Raw genomic sequence first — 27,922 nt, 5'->3', positions numbered from 1 at the left:
CTGTCACCCCTAGGTCCTTTTTCGCAGAACTGCTGCCTAGCCATTCGGTCCCTAGTCTGTAGCTGTGCATTGGGTTCTTCCGTCCTAAGTGCAGGACCCTGCACTTATCCTTATTGAACCTCATCAGATTTCTTTTGGCCCAATCCTCCAATTTGTCTAGGTCCGTCTGTATCCTATCCCTGCCCTCCAGCGTATCTACCACTCCTCCTAGTTTAGTATCATCCGCAAATTTGCTGAGAGTGCAATCCACACCATCCTCCAGATCATTTATGAAGATATTGAACAAAACCGGCCCCAGGACCGACCCCTGGGGCACTCCACTTGACACCAGCAGCCAACTAGACATGGAGCCATTGATCACTACCCGTTGAGCCCGACAATCTAGCCAACTTTCTACCTACCTTATAGTGCATTCATCCAGCCCATACTTCTTTAACTTGCTGATAAGAATTAGCGTCTTGTAGACCTGACTTTTCAATTGACAGGCATTCTTTATTGCAGATCACTTCTCTCCATTTCGTCCACGTCTTTCCTATTCTGATTATTATAAGTTCGTTGTTGAGTTCACCATTATCCTGTACTCTTGAAGCTAGGTGCTTGTACTGCTGTACCTTTGTTAGAGCCTGACCTCCCCAGACTTAGTCTCATTGTCTTCTTGCAAGGTATCATGGGATCTACAGACCATATATTCTCTTTTATTTATGCTGATTTTCGTGCCGTGTGTGCCCTTGGTTTTCTTTCAGTCTCCCACTTCCTCTTTGCTCTCCTCCATGAGCACTACATCATCTGCAAAAAGCATGCACCAAGGTGCCGCTCTCTGAATGTTTTCTGTAAGTGCATCAGGCATCAATGTGAATTAAAAAGGGCTTAAGTTCCGAGCCTTGATGTTCTCTGACTCTTATTAGAAACTGTTTACTTTGTCTTCTCACTGTGGTAGCAGCACCCCCAGACATGTTCTGGAAGAGTCTGATGCATCCTTCATGTATCTATTTCATTCTAATGCGTCACTGGGATGACTTCTCTCAGAACGTGGTCCTAAGCCTTATCAAGTTCAGTGAATGCCGTGTGCAGCGTTTTCTCTTCTCTCCATATTTTTTCACAAGCAGTCTTATTGCAAAGATAGCATCTAGTGTTGACTGTCCTGACATGAGTCAAATCTGATTGTCCTGACCTCTACTGCTCTTTGAAGTCTATTATCAATAACTTTCTCCCAGATCTTCATCATGTGGCTCGTGAATTTAATGCGCAGTAGTTACCACATTCTTGTGTGTAGCCTTTTCTCTTAAATATTGGTGGTAATTTTTTTTTTTTTCAGGCATCTTCTCAGTCCTCATGAGGCTATGAAACAGTTATGTCAATATGTTCAGACCTACTTGCCCCAAGCACTTGTGTACTTCTGGTGGTATGCTATTGGGGCTGAGAGCTCTGATGTTCCTTATTGCTCAATGCCTCTGCAACTCGAATGACTGGTGCCACCAGATCCTGTCTTGGTTTTATCATTTGGCATGCTTCTCTTAGATTCTCTTCATTCATAATCGGTTCAAAGTTAGTTCTCCACTGTTCCTTAGTCTGTTTCGCATTGATCAGCATATTGCCACTTTGATCTCACTGATGTCTTCAGTTCTCTTATCACAGGTCTTTGCCACTCTGTGTATTTTTCTAAACCCTCCTTCATTTCAAGATGGCTATGTACGCCTTCCATGGCTTTAGGCTTAGTGGCTACCACCTCTTTCTTTGTTGTCTTTTTGGGTATTTTACACTGCTGAAAATCCTCCTGTTGGAGCCTCATTTGTCAAAGTTTAAAACACTTTTTATTTTCTTTCACAGCTTCTTGAACTTCTCATTCCACCACCAGATCTCACTGGGGGAAAAAGGCTTTTGCTTTTGTTTCACAAATAGGCTCTTTGCATGTTCTTAAATTTTGCCTACAATATGATTCCACCATTGATTCTGTTTATTAAAATTATTATTATATTAAATGTTTGAAATTCATGGCTTTATATTAGCATACTAGGGTCCTTAGCACTCGGCTGAATGCCAAGTTGGGGAATTTTTCTGTTCTGTTTTTTTCTGATTATAATAACTTACTTAACTTTCCTAGCACTGTGCCTATTATGGTGAATGCAGGTGCTACTACAATATAAACAATAATAGAGTAATCAAGGTGAGAGATTTCTTAAGTTAGAGAACGAGGGTTTTAGTAGTGGTGACAGTGAAGGAAGGTGTGTGTGTGTTGATATTAAACAGGAAATTGACTCAAGACTTAGCGATCATTTGAATAAGGAGAAAAGGACCAAGAGCAACATCAGAGTTTGTGAACCTGGGGAGATGAAGAATAAGGCTGGAGAAAGAAGGAAAATAAATTGGAATACTAACCTATTTTATGTAAAATATTCATCTAACATAAAAAATGCAGTAAAAAGTGTGAAGAAAGCTTGGTTTTAAAATAGAAATTTTTTAACAGACATTTTGTTTTTCAAATCTATATGCTTCAGGCTTTAAAAGCATATATAACTTAAAGTTCAGGAGGTTTTAAACTCCATTTGTGTCCCTACAGCCAGCCAGCCAGCCATCCGCCCACTCTCAACTGCTGCCCTCTTAGCTCTTAAAGGGTGGGTACAACTCCTTTCATGCTTTACCTTCTGGTGGAAAACCTGAGTCAGGAGTTGGATATGATCTCAGTTTTAGCTTTCTCTTCTAGTAAATAAAACTTTAACGATGCACACCTGCAACTGTAGCTCTGTTGAACTTAGAAAGCAGATGTGTGCTTCAAGAAGAAGAAGAAGAAGAAGAAAAAGTTTTAAAAGGCCTTCTTTGGCCATACTGTTCTCCTTTCAGTAACCTTTCACCAGAAACCTGGGATATTTTTTAAGTTAAACTGTTTCAGTATGTTTCCTAAAATAATCTAAAGATTGACTGCAAGCTAAACAAATTGTTGAATGCAATGATTGGGCCTTCGAGGATTAAGGAATTGGGAAATGAGTCTGAAATAGGAGTTCAGGAAGAGCTCTAGACAGCTTCAAAAAGTCAGAGTTGGACACAAAATGATTTTTAAAAACAATGAAAAGATTTGATGTAGATGGTACAGTGTGTTTCTACTTCTTCTCTCCTAAACTTTTTTAAAACATTCCCCCTGAAAAGATATGTCCAGTAAAATGGAGATAATATTTTAAGAATGTTAAGATATGATTGATTAATGTTAAGATACGATTATTAATGTAGTGCCTCGATGGGCTGATGTTCAGTGTATAAGAAAAACCTTAGAAATGTAGATATAATACATTACATAATATTACCCTATGTGCGTAAGAGTCCAAAACCACTTTGCAAACTATACACATACAGCATCACTGAAATGATGGAGGATGTCAGCCTGGTGGACAACTTGTTTCACAATGGAAGGGGTAGGGGAAGTTTTGGCCATACACCGCGGGAAAGTTCTGTTCTGACCAAAAGAGATTTGGGATCTTTTAATGTCTACCCCAGCATTTCTGCTCTGCATAGGTATGGGAATGGTACTTCTTCTTCCCACCACCCAGAGGCTGGGAGGGGTGCTCGACCCCTGCTGTGCCCCAGGTGCAGCACCCACTTCACCCTTTCCCCCAAGGCCACATCCCCACCCTGCCTCTTCTCACCCTGTTCCATCTCCTCTCCCAAGGCACCCGCCTTTGCTCCTCTCCCTCCCCTCCAGCGCCTCCTGCATGCCACAAAACAGCCAATCGTGGCAGGCAGGAGGCACTGGAAGGGAGGGTGAGGCTCTGATCGGCGGGGCTGCCAGCGGGTGGGAGGCACTGCAGGGGCTGCCGGTGGCTGCTCAGCATGCACCATTTTTTCCCCGGAGCACTCACGGAGTTGACACCTATGCCACCAGCTCTTAAGCAGAGTCAGACTTGTTTGCTGCTAAAAACCTCCAATTTTGATTTACCTGAGTGCTTTGCCCTGCTATAGGGTTCCACCACTGCTTGTGACAAAAAATAGCTTCGGGTAGGCAGCTCAAAGGGAGATGGTGGCTTAATGCCTAGAAGTTTCCCTGCTGAAGAGGTTTGCAGAAGACAGGCTGGGAGGGGGGGGTTCAAACTGTGGGCCATTTTAAGCAGCCTGCGAGCTCCCGCTGGGGAGCAGAGTCTGGGGATTTCCCAGCGGGGCGCAGGGTCAGGGGCCGCACCACGGCTCCCGGAAGCCGCAGCATAGCCCCGCTCCAATGGCCCCCTCTATCGCTTCAGTGGGAACTGCAGGGGCAGTGCCTGTGATTGGAGCGGCGCGCAGAGCTTTCTGGTTACGCTGCCGCATAGGAGCCGGAGAAGGGACATGCCGCTGCTTCCGGGAGCCGCTTGAAGTAAGTGCCGCTGGGAGCCTGCACCCCTGAGCCTCTTCCCACACCTCCACTCCCTCCCCCAGCCCTGACCCCCTCCTGCCCTCCAAACCTCTCGATCCCAGCTTGGAACACCCTCTTACACCCCAAACTCCTCGTTCCCAGCTCCACCCCAGCCCAGAACCCCCTCCTGCACCCTGAACTCCTAATTTCTGGCCCCACCCCAGAGCCCACACCCCCAACCACAGCCCTCACTACCACCCGCCCCCGCGTCCCAACCCCAAATTTGTGAGCATTCATGGCCCGCCGTACAATTTCTATTCCCAGATGTGGCCCTCGGGCCATAAAGTTTGCCCACCCCTGAGATTGGCAGACCAGAAGTGAGAAACTTGCTCTATGAAGGGGGGCAGTGATGACTAGGGATAATGGGTTAGGGGAAGGAGAGCTGTTTCCAGAGAAGGGATGGAAAAGGTGACAGAACAGTGAGGGTGGCAGGTTGGTGCAGGTTGGTGGTGAGAGTGAGAAGAAACAGGAGCTGAATTTACTTGTCTCCCATTCGTTACTTTGTAAGAGTGAAAATACTTGGTGTTTCTGTGGCTTAATGTATGATTTGGATATTTGAAGGCACACTGCCTTTTCCCTTCTGCTTTACTACTACTGGAAACATGCATTAATGGCCACATAAACATGCATGGGAGTATCTTTTTTCAAATTATTGTACTGTACACTAACTTCAGAGTATTTTTTGACATTCTAACGTTTATTTTATGATCGCATGGTGCAAGTACCATCTTAGCATACAACAGTATGATACCAGAATGATGGAACTTTAGCAATATGCTGCTGTGACATTAGATGCCTGAACACAAGAAGCTGTTGTTTTAGGATGATCAGAAACATCAAATCTATCTACGTGCACATACACACTTTTATTATATGGATCTTCAATGGGTTTGTCTCAAAATAAAGCTCACTTTTTCCATTGGACTAAATGCCACACGAGGTCTTTATCGGATGGGTTTTTGCTCGTATCTGTAGCAGCACTATTTCTGTTTTCAGAGTGGCATTCAGTCTGTTATTTTAAACCCTGGGGCATATTCAGTTCATGTTATCAGTAGACCAGAAATTGCCTGTTGGATTTCTATAAGAAATACTTTTTAATATTCATAAACAGTTTGGCAGAGGCCCAAATTTGTGCTTTTGTATAATCCTTGAAACTAAGGTTTTAATCTGGGGTGTATGGCAACACATTCATCAGTTCATACAATAGTGTGCACAATTTAGATTAAATTGGCTTTTAAAAAGAAAAAACCCAAATCTCCTATGGGCTCACATATTGTAGGATATATTTAAATCCAGTGCAGATTAAAAATCATTGAAATAACTAACTTTCTTAGATTCCTACCACAAAACCATTTATGTTATTTAAAATTATATGAAGGCAGGAACTGTGTAGCAAAAATAACAACTTTAGCTTGGCAGCCATCTTTACAGAGCAAATCCAGTGAGCAGTAACAGTAAAAAATGCATTGTAGCAGAAACTTACTTTTTCTGGAACAGGAGACAGAAAACCATATTGTATTTGTGTATGCTGAGTTCCTTTTTTGTAGCAAGAAGGGAAGGGATTGCCTTTTTTATCTCATAGTACATCAAAAAGGGGGAACAGTTAATTTCTCTCATTATTTATATGGCACCATAATTGTACATGACACTGTAGAGTGGATGGAATGTGCTCAATAGTTAACAGAATCATGCTTCAAAGATAGAGACATTACAAAATAATACAGAACATACTAAACAAAGAGTGGAGCTTTAATGCTTTGCATGCTAAATGGGTCCTTAGAATCTTTGAATTAGGAACTGGAGCGAACTGGATGTACATTAACCATAATTCCAGATGTTTTGAATGCTGGGAAGAAAACATGGGGTTACTATTTACTTTTGGGGGAATTCTGTGCCACTGTGCAATGCAGAATTTTGCAAAAATTAATGTTGTGCACACAGAATTTCCTTTTTCCCCCACAGAAATGGGCCGCAGAGATGTTGGCTGCCACTAGGGGATGCTGGACCTGGCAAACCCCAGCTCATAAATAAAAGACAAGGCCGGGGGGAGTGGGCGGGAACGGGAGGTTTTCCAGCAGTTGCCGTTTCCAGCATGTCCTGAAGGAGGGTGACCGCGACGTGCAGGAAACTCCAAGCAAGCCCAGGACCCAGCATCAGGCTGTTTCTTCCTCTGGATCCCTGGGTTCTAGGAGATAGGATCTGTGAGTGTCTTGGCTGGGGCAGCCCACAGCTGGGCTCTGAAGCACAGAGGATATGAGTGTCTGGGCTGGGGAGGGGACCCTGCAGCTGGCCTCTGGTGGGTAGGGGTAGGTGGTGAGAGTGTGTGTGAGCTGGGGGGGGGGGGGGGGGCTGCAGTTCACTTCTGGGGGAAGTGGGCTGGGGGGGGGCTGCAATTGGGCTCTGCGGAGGGGGGCTGCAGCTGGGCTCTGGAGGGGGAGAGGGAGGGAAGGAGAATGTCTGGACCGGAGGGGAAAAGTGAGGAAGAGAATGAGTTTGAGAGAAAAGAGTAACTTCCTTTAGACCAGTGGTTCTCAAACTTTTGTACTGGTGACCCCTTTCACACAGAGAGCCTCTGAGTGCAGACCCTCCCCCCTCTTATAAATTAAAAACATTTTTATATTTAATATATTTAACACCATTATAAATGCAGGAGGCAAAGCGTGGTTTGGGATGGAGGCTGACAGCTCGCAACCGCCCATGTAATAACCTCACGACCCCATGAGAGGTCCCGAACCCCAGTTTGAGACGTACTGGACCAAATTCACTGTTGGTATAACTGCACTGACTTAATTGAACTTGCTCCCATTTATGCCTGTAGTGAATTTGTTCATTGGATGGAAGGTGGTGGCAAGACATCGAAGAAAAGTGATCAGAGAGGGCAAATGGAGATGTAGAACTGGACATAGATCACAGGTGGATAAATATTTGAGAATAATTATTGTAGAGGTAGATAGCTGAATCAATAAGAGCTGATCAAATGAGTTTAGGATATAAGTGTAGAGGTAGAAAAGACAAGGACCTAGGATGGAATACTGTAGAATTCAGGGCTTTGGAGCTGTGCTCCGGCTCCACTCCAGCTCCAGGCAAAAACCTGCAGCTCCACTGGTCTGGAGCTGCTCCGCACTCCAGCTCTGGGCTCCGCTCCAAAGCCGTGGTAGAATTCCAGCTAAGACACCTGGTAGTAATATTCTTTCACTACTGATGCTCAATTGTAATTAATTTTGGTTTCTGTTGAAATGAAGGCGCTATTCTGTTGAGAGTATTATTAATGGAAACTCTATAGATTTGTTGTAGACATTACAATGTTTGAGTGAGAATTTATTGTCGAACATTATCTTTTAACCACAACCTAAAATACAAAACAATTCAAAGCTCTTTTATTCTACTACATGAGGACTCTGAAGTGTGTTGCAGAAATCAAATTGAAAGGAAAATCTGATAGTTGCCACTGTCTTTAAAAACTTGTTTTTTAGGTTTTAGTTTATTAATACAAGACATGTTGTGTATTTACAATTTCATTTATGATGATATTCTGTCAACACTGTATAACAGAAGGGAAAGGAAACATTCTTCTGAGAAGTTCTATGTGAGGTGCTGAAAGGTTGACGTAACTTGTGTAAAGATTTTAAAAAATCAGTCTGTCAGTATAAAGTATAAACTAAGCTTGTTTTCTCACAAAGAAAGATTGATTTAATCCTTGGCATACGTATTTCAGTGCCTTGGACCTACACTGCTGTATACAGAAAGTCAGTTTTCAAATGTTATCTGAAAGTTTCGTTGCTTAGTGGTTTTAAACACTTCCATGTTTTTCCACATCTTAAAATTATTATATTAATTTGTGATTATTCAAACAGTTTTTTAAAAAGACTTACAACGAAACAAGCATTCACCTTTGCAGAAATTACTTTAATACAGTAAAGAGCTGTACTTTGATTTAATGCTTAGTTTATCTGTATTATTTTCCTGTTTGTTTCATTTGTTTCATATTACATAACATACTGTGCAAATTATACACAGGCTAATTGTAAAGATTTCCTAAGCATACACTGTATTAAAAATGGGCTGGAAGAATAGATCAGACACACAGTTATCTATGAATATTTGAAGACTATGTTCAGTAGTCAGAGAGAGTTCAGTGTGGTACAAAAAGGGTTAAAATGGAGTAAGTGGTTGAAATCACAAAAAGGAAAACGAGGCTGAAAAAACTCCTAATGGTAAGATCTGCTGTACTGTAGACTAGTCACCTGTGAGGACTGTGGGAAACCCTATTATATGAGACATTTAAAGTAAGACTGGACAACGTACTAGAAAACATATTAAGAATGGCCATACTGGATCAGACCAGTGGTCTGTCCAGCCCAGTATCGTGTCTTCTGACAGTGACCAATGCCAGATGCTTCAGAGGGAATGAACAGAACAGGGCACTTATCGAGTGATCCATCCATCCCCTGCTGAAGGAAACTATCCTGCAATGGCAAGTAGAAGGAGTAGGGCTCTGATTCTGAAATCAGATCTGTGCAATTAGACACTTACCCAATGGGGTTTCCCATGGGTCTATATCAATGCTGCAGCTGGAAGCACGTCTCCCAACTCAGGTAGACAGACACGTGCTAGCTCTGCACTAGCTAGCACACTAAAAATAACTGTGTGGATGTTGTGGCAGGGCAGTGGCTTGGGTTAGCCACCCTAGTTCAACCCCTGGCAGTCAGGTGGGCTTGGACTGAGGCTGCTAGCCCAAGCCACTGCCCACCACAACATCCACACTTACTTTTAGTATGGTAGTTGAGCAAAGCTAGCACAAGAGTTTGTCTACCCAGGCAGGGAGGGATGCTCCCAGCTGCAGCGTTGACATACCTACTGACTTCAGTATTCTCGGACTAAAAACTTTAAAATGTGTTTCAGTGGAGTCCAATAAATTCCCTCCTCCCACCTACCCAGAAACATGGACTTTACAAAATATTCCTCACTGCCATGTACTCTTTTGTTATTTACTATCACTCCACCTGATTTACCACCACTGCATAATACAGTTATAGTTTAAGAAGCAGAGTGACATCTATATTCAGGTAGTGTACACATTTCTATTCAAAGGAATCGTTTTTGTTTCTTTAACACTTTCCCTTTTACCTGTTAGACTGAAATTTTGGCAGGTGTTCAGTGTGCAAGAACTTCTAAAAATCTGAGTCAAACGTTTCAACCATTTTCCAGAATGAAAAATATTTTCCCATTATTTAAAAAAAAAAAAAAAAAACATGCAAGCTAGAAACTTGAAATCTTGGCAGGGAGTTGGTGTCTTGGTCGCTAGGATGTGCCTTTGGGTGGACTGGTGATTTGTCAATGGTATAAGAGTTTAAAAACATGTTTGTGTGTTTTGTGCATGCACGAGCATGCTTGATTGATTGTTACACAATATATTCACAAGGAGAGAGAGAGGAGATGCGGGAGGGGCAATAGCCTATCCGCTTCTATTCACCCGACCCCACCCCACCCATGGCTCCCACCCAAGCACTACAGGAGGTCTTCATACTGTCGACCTATAGTACCAGTTTGACAAATTTACTCAGGTCCTTCAGATTAAGTCCTGTCTGGTGAACCACAGAGAATTCACCTGAGAAGCAAACTGCTTCATAATCAAAGTTGGTAGCTCTGCTCTTGAAGTAATTTCATTTGCCATTCCCCCTCTCCCTGCTCCTGTTTATAATGGCTAGGAGTATGGATGAGCCTTGAAACTGAAGGCTCAGCACAGAGAGACTCAATCCTGAGTGCTACTCTCTCCTAAAGGAATAATACAAATTGGAAGTGGGGTGCTTGGAATCTCTGGTGTCATAAACTTTTTCTGTATGCATGATCAAAAGAAAAGTTGACATCAGATGAAGAAAAGAATACAAAAAATGGTCAATTATCTTGAATTTGGCCCTTCGTGCTCCACTCTGGCGAGGAATGGATGGATGGGGAGGGTACTATGCGCAACCTGCAATGGAGCAGGGAGTGGACTCTAGAACGGACAGTGGGGACTGGTCAGTGCCCTGGGGCATGGGGTTCCCCGATCCTCCACTGCAAAACAGCACACCCAAAGCCCTCCCCCGGCAACCAAGTTGGAGAGGATAGTTCGATGCATGCTGGCGGGGGGGGTTTCCAATACTCCCCAGTGCAAAATAGCATGCACATACCCCTCTGCCTGCAAGCCAGACGATGAGAAAGGGAGGAGGAAACCTTCCGGCTGAGCCTCTGCTGCTCTCCCAACCCCAACTTTTTCCCCCTCCCCCCAAAAATCTCTCTTCCAAACCCTAACTCCAAACTCTCCCTACACATGCTCTCCATGCAGGCTCTATCAGGCAGGGCAAGTGGATGGGGTTGTGTGCCCTGGAGCTGTGCTGAAGGGCCAGGGTTGGGAAGGGAGTGGAAAGATACAGTTTGGGAGGGACAATGCCCCTACACGCCCCCCCAGTCTCCACTCCCTGGATGTGACATCACAACATGACAAACATTGCTCTTATGTGGTAGCTATGTTCCTGTTACCAAGTGGACAATTCACAGTAGGGAAAGTCTTCTCAACGGAAATATTGCTCATAAGCGGCGGTTGCTCTTACAAGGTGTTGCTGCAAACAAGGGTCTACTGTACTTGGATACCAAGGTTGAGAGATTCCAGATATTATTTATGGTTCCAGAACACTTACACTATTCAGAAGCATGAGTGATCTTGGAAAAGTACTGGCTATATTATGCTTTGCCAGGGTTTTCCATTGTATTAAAAATTCTGATTTCTTATCAAGTAGTAGCTTTATACAACTGCCTAGTTGATGTAATTTTGCTCCATTCAAGAAAAGGAATGGGAGACTAAATGGGATCATAGCTGTGAGCAGCGCAATCTGGGAAACAGACAGATTCCAGAACTTGTCTGAACCACAATCCCAAACTATCTGATCTGTTCCACTCAGATCTGTAAGGTTAGGAAGAACAGAGTTCATGAATTACTTATGTATAACATAAAAATATAGTTATGGCTAATAGCACTCTAGAACTTTGCTAAGAAAGATTAGGAAATATCATTATGTCACATGCACAGTTAAATTCCTTTAATATAACAGCATAATCTCTCACCAAAACACAATATAAAACCTTAAATAGGATGTACCACTCCAAATAGTACTGTGCTTTCACCTCTGTTCTAACTACAAACAACGTGGGACTGTGTGTGCCTTTTATGTAATATATATAGTTGTGTCCTGAAATTTAAAAGTATGCAGAAATGATATAGGTAAAGGTATACAATGAACCTTGGACACTAATATCGATTAATCCTTCTGAGACAGTTCTGGTTTCTCCTTGCCAAAATATGGTAAATAGAAAATTAAATAGTCTCGGCTTTGTTCCTTGGAAGATTACTAAAAGGTGAAGTGAAGCTTCTTTCTCTTACTTTCTGGCAGGAGAGCAGCAGCGTCCATAAGTGCCAAGTGTAATAGAACTAAATAAACTTAACCTTTGTCATGAAAAGAAAATTAACTAGAAATGAAAAACTTGCTTTGAATTTTATGAAAGCAGAGAAAAAGTAGTCAAGGAACTTGAGGAAGGTGACTAGCTGATTGTTTCCATCTTATTTATGGGTGACCTAGGGTGGCTGCTGGTGTACATTACTTTACTTTTCACTTATATAGCACCTTTTCTCTTAGGATATCAAGGCTGTTATCCCCTCTGTTTCTTATGGGGAAAATCAGAGGCAGTTTGGGTTCTTTAGCTGATTTCTAAGACTCTGTATTAGTCCTCCCTAAAATGAAGTACATGAAAAGTTTCATATCTGGCTTGTCATAAGCACTATTTATTATACTGATGTGTTTCTAATGTTTGTTGAAACACTGAATGTTACAGTATCTCAATCTCCAACTATTTCATGGTAACTTTGAAAGAATTATTTATATCCTACTTACTAGTTCCAGATTTCTGTGGTAAGTTTGATTACCAGTTTTAGAATGTAGTTTTCCATTACTGTATTTTTCTAAAGCAGAAAAGCTGTGCAGTAGAATTAAAAGTAATATGTTGATGAAATGAACGCTTGAGAAAATTTTAAATTTCAGTGGAACCATTAGCATCTCCATATTATTACTTGTGAAGGGGACCAACCAAATAAAAAAAAAATTTTTGATGCACTAAATCTTAACCAGCTTGGGAAGTAATAGCATCTAAACTGTACTGAAATCTTACTTGTAAACCATAGTATTTAGTATTAATGGATAGGTTGTGCAGCCATTACTGTATTGAGCTGTGATCTTTATTTTATTTAACTTATATCACACCTCTTTCACTTTGTAATGAAGTCAGTCATGTTGTGATTTAGGACTGTACTTTGTTTTTAATCTCTTATTCAAACTCTTATTCAGATGCAGGCATGTTTCAGTGCAAGACTCTTTTATTTTTGCTTTCAGATGGTCTTCTTGTTGTTGGTGTCCATTCAGCGAAGTTCCCAAACGAAAAGGTTCTCAATAACATTAAAAGTGCTGTTCTTAGATATAACATTACCCACCCTGTGGTAAATGATGCTGATGCAACACTTTGGCATGAGCTGGAAGTGTCTTGCTGGCCAACTCTGGTCATTCTTGGGCCTCGTGGAAATATGCTGTTTTCTCTTGTTGGAGAGGGACACAAAGATAAATTATTTTTATTTACTTCTATTGCTCTGAAGTTCTACAAAGAGAAAGGACAAATCACAGATAACAAAATTGGAATAAAATTGTACAGAGACTCTCTGCCTTCTTCTCCCTTGCTGTTTCCTGGCAAAGTGACTGTAGACAATTCAGGAAATAGACTCGTGATAGCAGATACCGGACATCACAGGATTTTGGTTGTCAGGAAAAATGGGCAAATCCTACACACCATTGGAGGTAAGATTTACATTAATTTCTCAGAATCATGTTATTTTAGAGCATAGGCTTTTCAGAGAAGTTCTGCATTCTTTGTGTTCAGCGCTCAGCATATTGTAGACATTTGAAAATAATTACTGATTTTTTTTTCAACTATTTTGTTTAAGCATTTTGCTTACAACTCCCTTTTAAATATTTTTTTTGGATAGTAAAATAACTTTTAGAACAAATCTGTGTGAGAGACTCTATGAATACACTTGTTTAAGGTGCCTCATGTTTCTAATTGTTAGAGTAATTTTGACATTTTTATATTAATTTCAACATGCAGTACAGATAGCAGAGTATAGAATCTGCCCAGACAATTACTAGTTATAGATCGCTTTGTGTACATGGTGCTGTACATCTAAATAGCAGGTACTCTGTCGCTCCTTCCCTGACACCACAAAGATAGAATCCACTGCAAGGGAGTGGGTGAGCCAGGGAGATGAGGCGAGACACAAACACCTCCCTCAGTCCACTGAAAATGCAATACTGATGAACCCTTTCTTATTAGTGGAATCCTGAGGCCAGCTGCTAACTCGGGATTCCCTAGGAGCATTGCTCTTTAACAATCTCATGTAGTGTCTGCAACAAATTAATTGAAGTCTTGAACTGTTGTATAGAAACCTAAAAGTCTAGAAATTGACTAGAAATAATTGTCAAACTGCCTAGTCCTTTTTTCCTAACAAAGCAAGAATGCAAAAGTAACATACTGCATAGTGAGAAGTAAACTACATATTTAAATTTAGTTACTAAGATAGCCTGGGTAGCAAAGGTAATTTTTAATGTCTCTTTAAAAGTGTTCAGCTTTCTCTTTTGTTCACCACACAGACCTAATCATTCTTCTGCACCTCTTATCTGCATTTTTTGTTATAATCTTACATAAAAAAAGTGAACAGTGATTGCATCTTATAGGTTCTTTTGGTCATATCTATATTAAACGTAAACCTGTTATAACAGCTCAATTACAAGCCGTCCTACTGACAACCACTATTGACAAAATTTTTTATGGGTCTGATGCAAAACCATTAAAGTCAAAGGAAAGTTTCCCATTGACATCAGTGAGTTTTGCACCAGGCCCTCTGTGTATATATGGATTATTTCAATTCATCTGCCATTGAATAACACCTGCTTCGTTGTAGGATGTTGCAGTTACTAAAACAGTGCCAGCAATACTACAGTTTTTAAAACAGAAACCTTATTAGTTGAATGACAGCAGATTAAGTAGGCAGAACATAATTATCCAAGTAAAAAATCTGATCAGGACACCAGCGTTAGCACCTTCCACAACAGCAGAGGTTTTATTTGAATTCTTATGACCAGTAAGATGGTGTTTCTAACAGCAAGGTGTTCCTTAATATGATGTTGGGTTAGCCATTCAATAGTGATTCAAAGGGAAGAGTACTATCTATTTTAATTAATAAGACCACTTATCCCATCCTGTGCAGTCTCTGAGAGGTCTTGCATCCAAGTACTTTTTGAGCTTGATTCTGCATAAATAATTAAATTTGGCATTGTCACATCCTGTATTTGCTATCTGTAAACCCTAAACTGTCATCTTACAATTTATATGTAAAAGTTAATAGTAATTTGTTTATTTTAGTGACTCAGTAAAAGAGTTGTGGGCAGAAAACAATGTAGCAAAGATTATAATTCAGTAATAAGTGTTGGTATCCACTAAGGTTAAAATAACTGAATTTGCGTCATAGATCGTGATGCAAACTTAATAAAGTCTAAATGTCTTCCTGTGACAGCTGCCGCTAATTCATTTTACAGTATATTCTGTCTCTCATTGTAAGATATGATACTTACGTTTACAGTTTTTTATGTAGATCATGATGCTCTTCTCTCTCCTTATCGTGCTGTCTAGAAGGCTAACTAGATGCATTCTTCATGCTGCCCTTTACATGCAGTTCAATACCTCTTTGTTGCTAGTAATTACTGATCAAGAACTATTTTTGCTAGCTGAAAATTACCTTGATTTGCAGCTTATCCAGAACACTAAATAATTGAAGTAAATAAAAGTAATGAAGTTAAAATGTTTGTAGCTAATTTGCTTTGATGTAGCCAGGATTAAATACTGAGAGATGGCTTTTCTAAAATTGTGTCTGTCTTAGTCCAAGAAAAGAGAAGCAATTTAGAATCCCAATAAAAAACTTTTATTGTGAATGTTGCTTGAGCGGAGAACCCATGTATGCCTAGAACTTGAGGAGAAAAATGTCAGAATATTGAATTGTATCATTGCTGTTGCACAGCAAGGTGATTCTAAAATGAAACTATACAGAAGAGATCTAAAAAATAACTGAACTGTATGCAGAGCTGCAAAAGCACCTTGTGGAAAATGCTTAAATCTGTAAAATAATTGTACATGTGATTGCTTACTGTTTTCCTTTTTGTGCAGTGTGAAATTTTATTCTCTTGATTGGGTTGTTTCATGTTTAGGACCAAACAGTGGGAGAAAAGATGGAAGATTTTCAGAGGCAGCATTCAATTCACCGCAAGGGGTGGCTATAAAGAATAACATTATTTTTGTAGCTGATACAGAAAACCATCTGATTAGAAAGGTAAAATTTTCATTTAAAAGCAAGTTAAAGGATAACAGTGCAAATTCTATTCCCAGTTGCACAGATGAAAATTGACATCAAAGAAATTATTCACAAATTATTCTGTGTAACTGAGAGTAGAATTTGGCCCAGTATTTATCAATAACTAAACCAATACTTTCTGCCCAATTTGTTTTTAGAGGAATCATGTCCACTTTTGCTATATTTAAATACTTGAAAACTATTAATAACAGCAATTTAATACTTTCCTGATGGAAAATGTTCAATAATAATTGAAATATTGTGTGCCATGACATTTTTTCCAGTAAAATGATGCATACCTGATTGTCCTGACAAACCCCTGATTTGCCTATTATTTTGCTATGAGAAATATCTACTGTTAGTAATGAATATGGAAATTGTTTTCCCTTCATTTCAAGTTACAAACCTAACATCATACTTTTATGTACAGTACAAGTATTGTGGCGCTGTGGTAGAGTAGGACTCATAGTTTTTGTAGAGCTATGCAGTAGATAACAAGCCACAAGTAGTCATTTATATTCTTATAAATTTAGGATTCTCACTATGTGAATTTATAGACTCGATTCCTCCCGGTTATTAAATGAAAGGCTATGCTGTTGTAAATGTGGTACTCCTTAAATTTGTGATTTGGATCTTGGATGTGGCCTGTGATTGATTCAGAAGACCAAGGAGTTGCAGTTCATGGGAGCAAAAAGATGACATCTTACTGATGAAAGCATTTTCTACATATCATAGAAACTTATTGCTTTAGCAAATAGTTATTCCTAGATGATTAACCATTGCCCTTTTTCTGAAGGGGTACTTCGATAGCACAATCTTTAAAGAACTGAGGTAATCTAAAAGCTATTTTTGTGTGCTTTCAGTTGTTTTTGATGCTAGCAAAAGACAAATTTAAATGTGAAAGTGGAATTATTGGTACAGATGTGGTGTAATATTGCATATAAACAGGCTCCTCTTTATTCCTTTTTTACATAATCATCAGGAGTAATTAATGACAAATTGGAGGAAGACTCAATCAGAAAATCCTTTGTGAAAATTGAAAATGAATGCAGGAGGAGAGCGGGGGATTGGGAAGGCAGAAATGAAACAGAACATTTTTTTCACTGAAATAGGCATAAATTAAGCTTTGTCTACATTAGCATTTGTGGAGGAGTGGAGAGCTCCTACACAGGAGATCTTATAGCTGTGCAGCTGGAGTGGTACAGCTGTGCTGCTGTAAGATCTGTAGTGTAGACATAGCCTGAGTTGCACATCTTACTAATTAAGTAAATTCTAGAGTATTATTTGCCGTGTGCACATTATGATACATGGTATGTTTTTGTGTGTATATAATTTTTTTAAAACACATTGTTTTATTTTAAAATAAAATTCTAACATAGGTGTCCATTGTCCGTGCACTTTTGTAGAGAAGACCTGATATATTTCTTTAGTTGCTTTGACTTAATCATGACAGAAAGGTCATTTACCATTTTGGTGCAGATGGAAAATAAAATGAGGCTTTTCAATAAGTCTACTAATTTTAGCAAAGTTGTTAATTGTCTTGTAAAATACGTGACACTCAAATTGGCAATCAGTTTCTGTCTGTAGGCAACTTGTTACATAGCAGACTTTCTGTTTTAGGGTAAGTCTACACAGGAGCTAGAGCTGTAATTCCTAGCTTGTGTAGACATATCCACTCTAGCCCTGATCAAACTAGCTTGTTAAAAACTAGAAGTGAAGCTTCCATGGCATGAGCAGTGCATTGGGCTAACCACACGTGAGAATGGTCCTGTCTGACACCATGGGCACATACTTGGAGTGGCTTGCCCGTTCCATCGCTCACAAAACCACAGCTATATTTCTATTTTTAGTGTGCTCGCTCGATGAGAGCTAGCATGGGTGTGTTTACCCAACTGGGAAATTACATCTCCTGCTCCAGTGTAGACGTACCCTTAGACATTTAGGTCAGTTAGCTAAGGAAAAAGTCAATATCACCGCCTATAAAATCATTGTATGTATTACTTTTTTCCCTCTTAGATTGATCTTGAATTAGAGATGGTGAACACTGTAGCAGGCATTGGAATACAAGGCACGGACAAGGAGGGTGGAGCAAAAGGAGAGGAGCAGCCCATCAGCTCACCATGGGATGTGATCTTTGGAAGTTCAGGTACTGTATCGATTGAGCTTGAAATTTTGCACATTTAAATAAGCATTTTGGCATATTTAAATCGGCTTGCCAAATATATATATTTTTACTAATTGTCTAATTCTTAGATGTAAAATCAGTTTGTTTTCATAATCTGGCCTAATGAGCTATGGCTTTCATGCACACAGATACCACAGTTTTCCGCAGGTATCAAATCCAGGATTGTTAGCATAAAAATGAAGGCTCTGCTACCTGAGGAGAATTTTGTGAATTGTAGTAGGCTGAATAATCCCTGGGATCAGACACTAGAGGGAGTCATGATCACTTGCACTAGCTCCGGGGTAGGCAACCTATGGCACACTTGCCAAAGGCGGCACGCGAGCTGATTTTCAGTGGCACTCACACTGCCTGGCTCCTGGCCACCTGTCCGGGGGTCTCTGCATTTTAATTTAATTTTAAATGAAGCTTCTTAAACATTTTAAAAACCTTATTTACTTTACATACAACAATAGTTTAGTTATGTATTATGGACTTATAGAAAGAGACCTTCTAAAAATGTTAAAATGTATTACTGCACTAGCCCATTGTATTGCACAAGAATCATTCAGACAGCAACTGTAATTTAATAGGCTCTTTTAAAATGTGTGTATACATTAGAAAGCTAATGCACCACCTTCCTACAATAGGCCATCAAAGATCTCTAACCATTTGTAAACATTAGGATTTAGGAAATGGAAATGACACTAATTTGGGTTTTGCTGTGTTCATTCCTGGATCCGTGACAAAAAGCATTGCTAGATGGAAGGACCGTTGTTGACTACAATCTGGGCTAAAAATGAAAGCTCTACACAACTGGTAAGACAAAAAATATCTCAGCTTCCCACGGATATATAACTTTCTTTCCCAGTACAGTTGATACACATTTGAGCTTGACATCACATAACTGTGGTTTATTATTTTACTTTTTCACTCAATGTCTATTCCAACATGATTTAGCAGCTGCTATTTCAAGATCCATAACAACTAGAAACCAATATTTCATATCACCTTAAAGTTTAGAACCTCAGCATTCAGTTGGTATAAAAAGTTGACTTTGACCTCCAGCATTTCTTCTAAATAAGCCTCTAAAATAATGTCAGAAGTTGAAGGTGTAGGCAAAAAAGAGTGTGATATGAATGGTATGAGTTGAGTCTGATATCTCTAATTAGAAGTACTTTGGTGAGCCCAGTACAAATACTTCCAGGACAGTAAAGTTTTCTAAGCACTAATCTTGGGTCAGATATCAGAGAAAAACAGTCTGAGTGTGAATTTAAAGAATTTAAATCTGTGTAATGGAGAGTGGTACCACCCGTGGCCTTGGTTATTGGGAAGTGTGACAGGTAACTGCACCCATATGTATTATTAGCATTTTTAGCTTATCCTGTATTAGTGCTACATGATCTTTCTTATATGTGTGGTTTCTGTCCAAAGAGTTTTCTCCATATGGTTAGGGTTCATCAATAACCTGCCTACAAAAGGCCCAGTCACTAATGTGAAGTGAATGCCTTGCCTTGTGCAGTGTGGTGTAGCTAGAGGCTGAGCCTTCTGAACTTTATCCTGACTGGTTATGCCATTCTCCTTTATTTCTGGAACCTCATGTAATGAGTAGCCAATTGCCTTGGTTATATGAATATGGTCTTTTGTGGGACCCTTTGGGACCATGCGACACCCTGAACTTGGATAAACAGATACGCACAGCTTTGAACTGTGCAGTGTGTAACTTAAGCTGCTTAGTGGAGTAGTCTGAAGTATCCAATAGGCAAGTGTATATTTTGCTTATAATTTATTTCATGGTGCTGGCCTCTATTTCTATCAGGTGCCAAAAAAATCTGTTTGTTTTTTAAAGATAGCATTGATTGTTAAATGAGGCATTAACTGATGGGCTCTTTGTGAGAGACAAGAATAGAAATTGTGGATAACAGCCTAGGCATCTGACACATTAAAAATATGGTGCCTGGTTTTCCACTGCCTTTCTCCTTCTGATCTGATAGCGTTTTACTTTCACATTTCACAAATATAAATGACTGCACATAATGAAAGGCAGCAGAGAATCAGGTCTACAATGGTATTTAGCTTCATGACATATTGATTCTTGATACAGTTGCCAGATTTTTATATATGCCAGTTTTTGTAAATGCTCTTACCTCAGAACTTGTGAGGATTTTTCATACTGAATTGGGTCCTAGCAATCAATTGTCCATTTATGTGCGTGTCTACTAGACTTAGATCAATACTCTCTTTTTTATTTGTTTACCTTTTAAAAAAATGTTTAGTGCTTCTCTAGGGCCAACTAGACAGCCCTGGAGACTGAAATCTTCTAGCTAGCTACAGAACAGACACAGCAGGGACATCAGTAGGGCCTGCTTTCCTGACATTCTGCCTCAACCCTGACCTCAAGGTCCATCTCTGTTGGTGAATGAGTAGTTCTTTTTAGGCCCATCTGGTCTTTTGGTGTCTCTGTTGAAGCCATTGAGTACCAATTCTGATGTTTTTAGATACGTATTCTCATTGTGCTTAATGGAGGCTATTGAACAGCCTTTCAGCTCCTAATAATTTTTATCCATCACCAGCCTGGGCCAGATTTGTACCAAGATCCAAAGACTATGATCTGCATGCCATTTCCAGTCCCCCTTAATCAGTACCATTTGTATGACTTCAGTTCTTACTGACTGATACCCAACAATTTAGAGTTGGCAGGATATTTTGATAATTTAGAGCAGGGGTCAGCAACCTTTCAGAAGAGGTGTGCCAAGTCTTCATTTATTCACTCTAACTTAAGGTTTTGCATGCCAGTAATACAGTAACAATAGTTTAGTTATATATTATAGACTTATAGAAAGAGACCTTCTAAAAACATTAAAATGTATTACCTGCACGTGAAACCTTAAATTAGAGTGAAAAAAGAAGCTTCTTAAACCTTTTAAAAACCTTATTTACTTTACATACAACAATAGTTTAGTTATATATTATAGAGAGAGACCTTCTAAAAATGTTAAAATGTATTACTGGCACGTGAAACCTTAAGTTAGAGTGAATAAATGAAGACTTGGAACACCACTTCTGAAAGGTTGCCGACCCCTGGTTTAGTGCGATCCTTGCCTTTGCTTTTCCTTGCTGAGTTTTCCAATATCTGGCACGTATTTGGATAGTTTAAGCTGCACACGGGCTTCTGAGTGAACAGTTGTTAACAGGTTCTGAGAGAGACAGAGGACAGATTTCATGTGTGAAAATAGCTGTTCACACAGGTATGTGGATCCAAATGCTGAAAGCATTGCAAATGCAGTTTTCTTCAAACAGTTAAATTTCACTGGCAGGGGTGTCCCAGCAGGTCAGAATAGAGGCCCCATGATCTCTCTCGGTAGCTTTAAGTGCACTCTGCAGATCTCCAAACTTCGTTGCCCACAATTCTGAGCTTTTTAACTGAATGAGCTGCATTTTGAAGTCTTCAACACTCATTCACTGAAATACAGACAAATCCAAGTCGCTTTCATTGAACTTTTCAGGTTTAATTAGAAAAGAAAGCATTGGGCCAAATTGCTGGAAATCTTGAAATCTGTCAGAAAATTCTGATTCCAGTTCTTGCATGTACATTCCAGTCTCATCAACACTGACAGTGCAATGTGTCGATAGCTCTTTTATGTGTTGGAAGTAGCAGAAAGTCGAAGTTCGAATATCCCGAGAAAAAACTGCGAGTTTTACAACAAATGCCTTCCAGGTTTCATAGAGATCCAGAACCATTTTCCCTGCACCCTGGAGACTGAGGTTGAGTTCGTTTAGGTGAGCGATTATGTCAGTTAGAAACATGAGCTTACACAGCCATTTGTCATCATCCAGTTCGGGGTAGTTTTGTCCTTTTTCCAACAAAAAAGCCTTGATTGCATCAAAACAGTTTACAAAGTGCACCAAAACCTTGCCACAACTTAGCCACCAAATGTTGCTGTGAAGTGAAATTAATGGACATCTAACTTTGCTTTCTTAGGAGCTGACATTTTGTCAAATGTACCCCTCAACTTATAGTGGGGGGAAAAATTGCGACAGACAGCATGCACGACGTCAAATGCAATGTGCAGTTCCACATGACGTGATAGTGATGTAAGCAGCAAATCAGGACTTTAAAATATCCCAGTAGAGTGGCGCTGGAACAATTTTTAAGATGGGGGTGCTGAGCTGTGCCCCCTCTTCCCCTGTCTGCACCCCTCACTGCCCCAGACTGGGGGCAGTGAGCCACAGCTGGGGGCGGCTGCAGAGCCGCAGGCCAGCGTCCGGGACCCAGGCAGTGAGAGTGCCACTCAGAATCATCTTGCATGTCGCCTTTGGCACGTGTGCCATAGGTTGCTGACCCCTGATTTAGAGTATATTTTTATGTTTAGATGCTAGGTTGCATTACAGTCCTATCACTTATAGTAATGTATCTATGTAAAGGACATTCAGATTTATCTTATATGGCGTTCAGAAAATATTAAAAAGTAATGCTATATAAAATACAATTTTGTAGGAAGTGTTCAATATCCTGGCTCAAGAAAGTAAAGGTTCCATTTCCAGGCAGAGATTCAGCTGTCCTGTTGATTTTCAGTGTGCTGTGTTCAGATAAGTAGAACTGATATTCATAGTGCATTGGGGATTGATGTTTTAATGTCTGTGTTGTGGATTTGGATGGATGAAATAAAGGACTGGATTTTCAAAAGTCACTTCTGTGCTTGTCCAAATGCCAACAGGATTCTACAGTCTCTAATTTGCATATGCAGCAAGTGTCTCCGGGCAAGCTGGGGGTTACACATGAGCAAATCAAGGTTGATGATACACGAATTGTTTCATTTGACTTGTGTTACTAACTGGCATAGTGTATGGAATGGAGAATACCTATAGCACACATTTTCACTTTCCTGCATGCTCGCTCCTCTCTTAGTAGGATGTACATAACTTAACTATGCCCCAGATGCACCAGGGGATTTTTTTTTCAGAGCATATATGTATACAGATTTCATAGGGTTTTAAACAGGAGACAGTTGTGATTCTCCTTTTTTATGCCAAAAGCCATGATATTTAGGGTATGGAAGGCAGGCAAAAAGGGTCTTAAATGCTTAAGCTCTGTATATATTATACTAGACACTTACAATATAAAACAACTTGTGCTGACCTTTTTCAAAGTCTCAAAGAAAAAGGTTACATCTTAAAAGTGACTCACCTTTTCCATATCAGTCTGTTGTCTTAAGAGATTAATCCTTCTCTATAAAGTAATTTATAGCACGTATTAGTATTTTAAAAGACTTCTATACTAAGTTTTTTTTAATTGCCTGTGTGTTTCACTGGAGAACAGAAACAATTTCAAATCTTTTGTATTGGTTTAAAAAACATATTGTTTGTATTGGTATATCACTGGTGCTCTTACAACATTAGATCAGTTAGTGGTCAGTTCTATTTCAAAATGTTCATCTTCAAAATGTTCATCTTCAAATGTTCATCTTCATATACATCTTCGAAGTATATGGTTGTGTTAGTTATAACATTTCATAGTGTTTGGATTCCAGGTGATGGGCTTTGGATCAGGCCCTTACTGTGGAATTGTGGCTTGATAATTCAGGAAAGGTGTCTTATATCAAATATATGGCTCATAGATTTTTGCCTTAGGTTTTTGAGTAAAGCGTTTCACAAAATTTGTTCTGAAATTTGTTTAAATTCCATGTGCTTGCTGTTATTTTGCAATATATCAAGAAGCAGACTTCTAAATTCTAGTGTGAAAAGCTGTGTAGTAGATGGTCTGGTCATCCTAGAAAACACTGCAGAATTTTTATTTAGAGGGACAAACCATTCAAACAATCAGACAATCAAAATGGATTGAAATGGATACACTAATGGGTATTATTCTAGGATCATCGATACGGTCTGTGTGTAAAGATCAGTACTTGATGGATTTATGCAGGGCCTGGAAGGAAGGTGCATTGTACAAAAATGGTCATGGAAAAGGAAAATACTTGGAGCACATTTCATCAAGGATCTCAGTGTCCTGTTTATCAGGCCTCACAACATCCCTATGAGGTTAGTTAGCTTTTTGTATACCCATTTTACAGTTGGCAAAAACTGAGGCAAAGAGTTTAAGTGACTACTGAGCCAACATAAGAAAACTGAAACAAATATATCTTTTTAAGGTAGGGAATTTATGAAGACAAGGCAAATGATTAAATTAACTGTTGATAAAATCCTGTTTTTTATCTCTGATTTCATTGCTGTGCCCATTGAAATGTTGTCTAAGTCTGCTTTATAATTCTTGAGTGAACCCCATGGGTTAAATCCTGGCCCCATTGAAGTCAATGACAAAACTCCCATTGACTTAAATGGAATAGGATTTCACCCCATTTTTTCATATGGAGGGGTATGCCTTTAAAAATGTATTATTAATTTTGAAGCTCTCTTCTATTTTTATTCAGTGGCTGTTGAAAGCAAGTGATACTTAAATGCACAGTTGATCTAAGTGCGAAATGTTCTTGATAGCTGCATTCTTACTGGAAGGAACAGAACTGTGACCCATGCTTAGTGACATAGCTGTGCGTTTTAGATTCCAAAATCCAGTCTTGAACTACATGATTTGCATCTATTTATAGAAACGCCGAGTATTGACCACACTTCAGTAAACTACCTACCTGGAAGTTTGTACTTTCTTCAAACCGCTGTAAGTTTTATGTGGATCAAATTTAAATGAAACTGCAGTATTTTATTAAAGAAGTACAAATTCTATAACCTTTAAAAGGCAAAGGAATGTAAGATTTTTCCATGTTTCTGTGAACAGCTTATTTACAAAAATTGCATACTATAATTTTTCTGAATTATTCCTGATGATTCACCCATAATTCCACAAGTTGATAACAACTGAATACCATTTAACAGGTGCTCTTTGATTTCTCAGACCATTAAGGCACAGAAAAAGCTTTGAAATTTGGCTCTTTGTTATCACAGAGTTTGACTATTTTAGGCTCTCTAAACGCACATTTCTCGTGACCTCATTACACAATGTGTATTTTAATTTACAGAAGATCTTGTAATAGAAATATAATTGGAATGTAACAGTAGGGGCTACAGATGTATTTGTGAATGAGATCCCAAAATACCCAGATACGTATTTGTAAAGGAAAACTTAAGGGTCTTTCTTTCAAATATTTGGAGAACAAAATTAAAAATTGCTCAGTAGTGAGGACAGGGCTCGACAAATGAGTGGAAGGTGACACTGGGATTTTATTTCCCATATCAAAAGTACTTAAAGAGAAAAGGTCTTTTGAGAAATGTGATATAAAAAAGTCACAGCAAAACGTCATGCCATGCACAAGTGGAGTAGCCAGGAAATTTTTCACTGTTTTGGAAAGATTTCATAGTGTGTGATTTCCTTGTACATATTATCTGAATGTATGGAACAGCTGTCTTCAGTCTTGCTTACAAAACTCACAGAAGGAAAGAATAAATAGATATAATGGGAACTTTCACATGTCCTAAACAAGTTGTATCCTGGGTTCTCCACCCCTATCCGGCAAGTGTAATAATTCCTAAATTGGTAGTGTTTTTCCATTTAGGCTTCTGAAGGGAAACTAATCGGGGAGAGACTTGGCACAGAGTTGATATAGTTTTGTGTGGTCAAGTAGTCAGCTACTCTGGCATACTTCGTACAACTACACAGCAATCAATTTAAGCTATTGACTTCTATTTACTGTCCTTTATCAAGCCAAAAGAGTGGTGTTTAGGGGATAAGATTGGTGTTTAAGGGATTATTAAAATGCCTTATATTCCATTAATAATTTAAATGTACATAATAGAAATATGTTACAAGAAAAAAATGGGTGTTTTTAATATTACAAAAACTGCCTTTTACTAGAAAAAGATCTTTTGAACAGAAATAACAAGGAAACACTTCATTCCATAGAGTGTAATGAACTGTAAAGGTGAACTTATAAAACTTAATTTGACAGCTGTAATGTCTAATAATTTAGACTTCTCTGAATTTTGAGAAAGCAGATGATTATGATCCTTTCTGATAGTAAAATGAAACGTTGGTTCTAGCAAAGTTGTCAACGTAACAGAAGGCAAATTTGGTATTTCCCAATCTGCAAATTTACAATGTACTTTGTAAAATATTATGATATTTCTACATGCAATGGTGATTGCATGTTCTGTTTTCCACAGTCAGTAACTTTGTTCTGTTAATCATATTAAGACTGTGATTAAAAAACCTAAACAGTGGGCATTAATAAATGTATTGTGAATTAGATTCCTAAGCACTGTTTGAAGTTCTGAATTTTTTTCTGTACTGTGAATGCCAGATGCATAGCTGCCAAAAATAAACATGCTTGACAACTCCTAAAGAGATTTTTAAGTTGTCTTCTGTTGTTCTAATTCAATGTTAAAAGTTCTTTGGAATGTTATCTAGTTTAAGGGGAAAATTACCATTATTGCTGCTCAATACTTTTAATATATTTTAATATATTATCAAAACAAGATATGTAAGCATGCTTAGCTGTCTATCTTTGATTTTTCTATAGTACCCATCACTGTAAATATCAGAGCACTGAAGTGTTAATCTAGATCTGCCTATTGATGTTCATAGTGGGCTTTATCAAGGATTCTGCTCTTTACCTTTTCCATGTTTTAGGAAGCAGTGTTAGCTTTCTATTTTAGGAAGCAGGGTTAGGTTTCTGTTTTGTTTTTTAATACACTTTGGATATGCTGGTAAAGATTTGGTTGAAATATTATTGCATTATTTGTTCTTGTTGTAATCTTCATCCTCTCTGGTCTCTTCTGCAGCCTTTGTTTGACATTCCTTGCTGTTTTATGTCTAACTTTGATTGAAAGTTCATCAAGTCAAGGATTTGTCTTAATTTTTTTCCTCCAGCGGGCCCTGTGCACCTGTGGAGATGTGTAAACATACTTTGCCATGAAATTTAAGAAAAGGAATTGTATTTTGCACATGCAGCAAGGCTGTGTGCTCTTTCTGCAACTGCAGTTAACTTACAAAGAAAACTCCAAGAACTGTGCTGTTTCACACACACACATGTTTTTTGCCTGATAAAACAGTATGTATGTGATTTTGCTGTTTTATAATGCAAAAAAAGCACAGGAATTTTAACTCCCTAAAATACTGGGAAGAAAAAATCAAAAAGGACAAAATCCCCACCTACTCGTAATGGTACAGACTCAAGCTATGGCCATCTTTCTTGGATTTACTCTCTCTGGATTTGAATCAGGCTGAGGGAATGATCTAAGGACTGTTTTTTTTTCTTCAGTGAGATAATCCACTAATTTGTAGTTATTGGGTGAAATCCTGGCCCTATTGAAGTTAACTGCCAAACTCCCTGTGACTTCAGTGGGGCCATGATTTCACCCATTTTGCCTATCTACATATACTTAAACATGAGTGTGGTCTGCTGCATGAAAGTTATTCTTTCTTGCCTCTTATATGTTGGCAAGGGATGTGTGTACTAACAGATTTCTCCCCTATTTTTTTCAAAAAAAGATAAAATTAGTAGCTGGGAAAAATATTTGCAATCTTCAGTCTAGTTAGGAAACGTTAGTGCTGCCGTCCAAGAGACATGGCTTTGATTCCCAGCCTCTTTATCTCCAGACTGGAAGTAGGCATGCAGTCCCAGGACAGTGGAGGCTGGAAATTTGCTGTAATCCTGGGAATGTGATCCTTTGACAGAGATTGTTACTGACTAGTTATAAAGTAAATCCTTTCCAGTCCTCCTTGCTGAAAAAATTGTGGTTATGGCACAGGCCCCAATCCAGCAATCACTTATGCATGTGTTTAACTTTACTTTGTGATTTAGTCAACCTTAAGCATGTGCTACTATTAAATATGTTCATGAATGTTTGCAAGATCAGGGCCATAGACCCTTAACAGTAAGGATATAGAAGAGAGGAAAAT

General features: G+C 39.2%; 1 protein-coding gene across 1 annotated transcript in view; it reads left to right on the top strand.

Annotated features, from left to right (window-relative positions):
• NHLRC2 (NHL repeat containing 2) overlaps positions 1-27,922 on the top strand; it is a 52,549-nt gene that overhangs the window by 9,429 nt on the left and 15,198 nt on the right. The window contains exons 3-5 of the mRNA XM_048856153.2: positions 12,796-13,251; positions 15,712-15,833; positions 17,871-18,000. Of these exons, the coding sequence (XP_048712110.2) occupies positions 12,796-13,251; positions 15,712-15,833; positions 17,871-18,000 (708 nt within the window). The remainder of the gene's footprint in view (positions 1-12,795; positions 13,252-15,711; positions 15,834-17,870; positions 18,001-27,922) is intronic.

Source organism: Caretta caretta, chromosome 7 (assembly GCF_965140235.1).
Source record: "Caretta caretta isolate rCarCar2 chromosome 7, rCarCar1.hap1, whole genome shotgun sequence".
Classification (NCBI taxonomy): domain Eukaryota; kingdom Metazoa; phylum Chordata; order Testudines; family Cheloniidae; genus Caretta; species Caretta caretta.
Note: the sequence above shows the minus strand (reverse complement) of the source record. Positions and strands in the feature narration are given on the sequence as shown.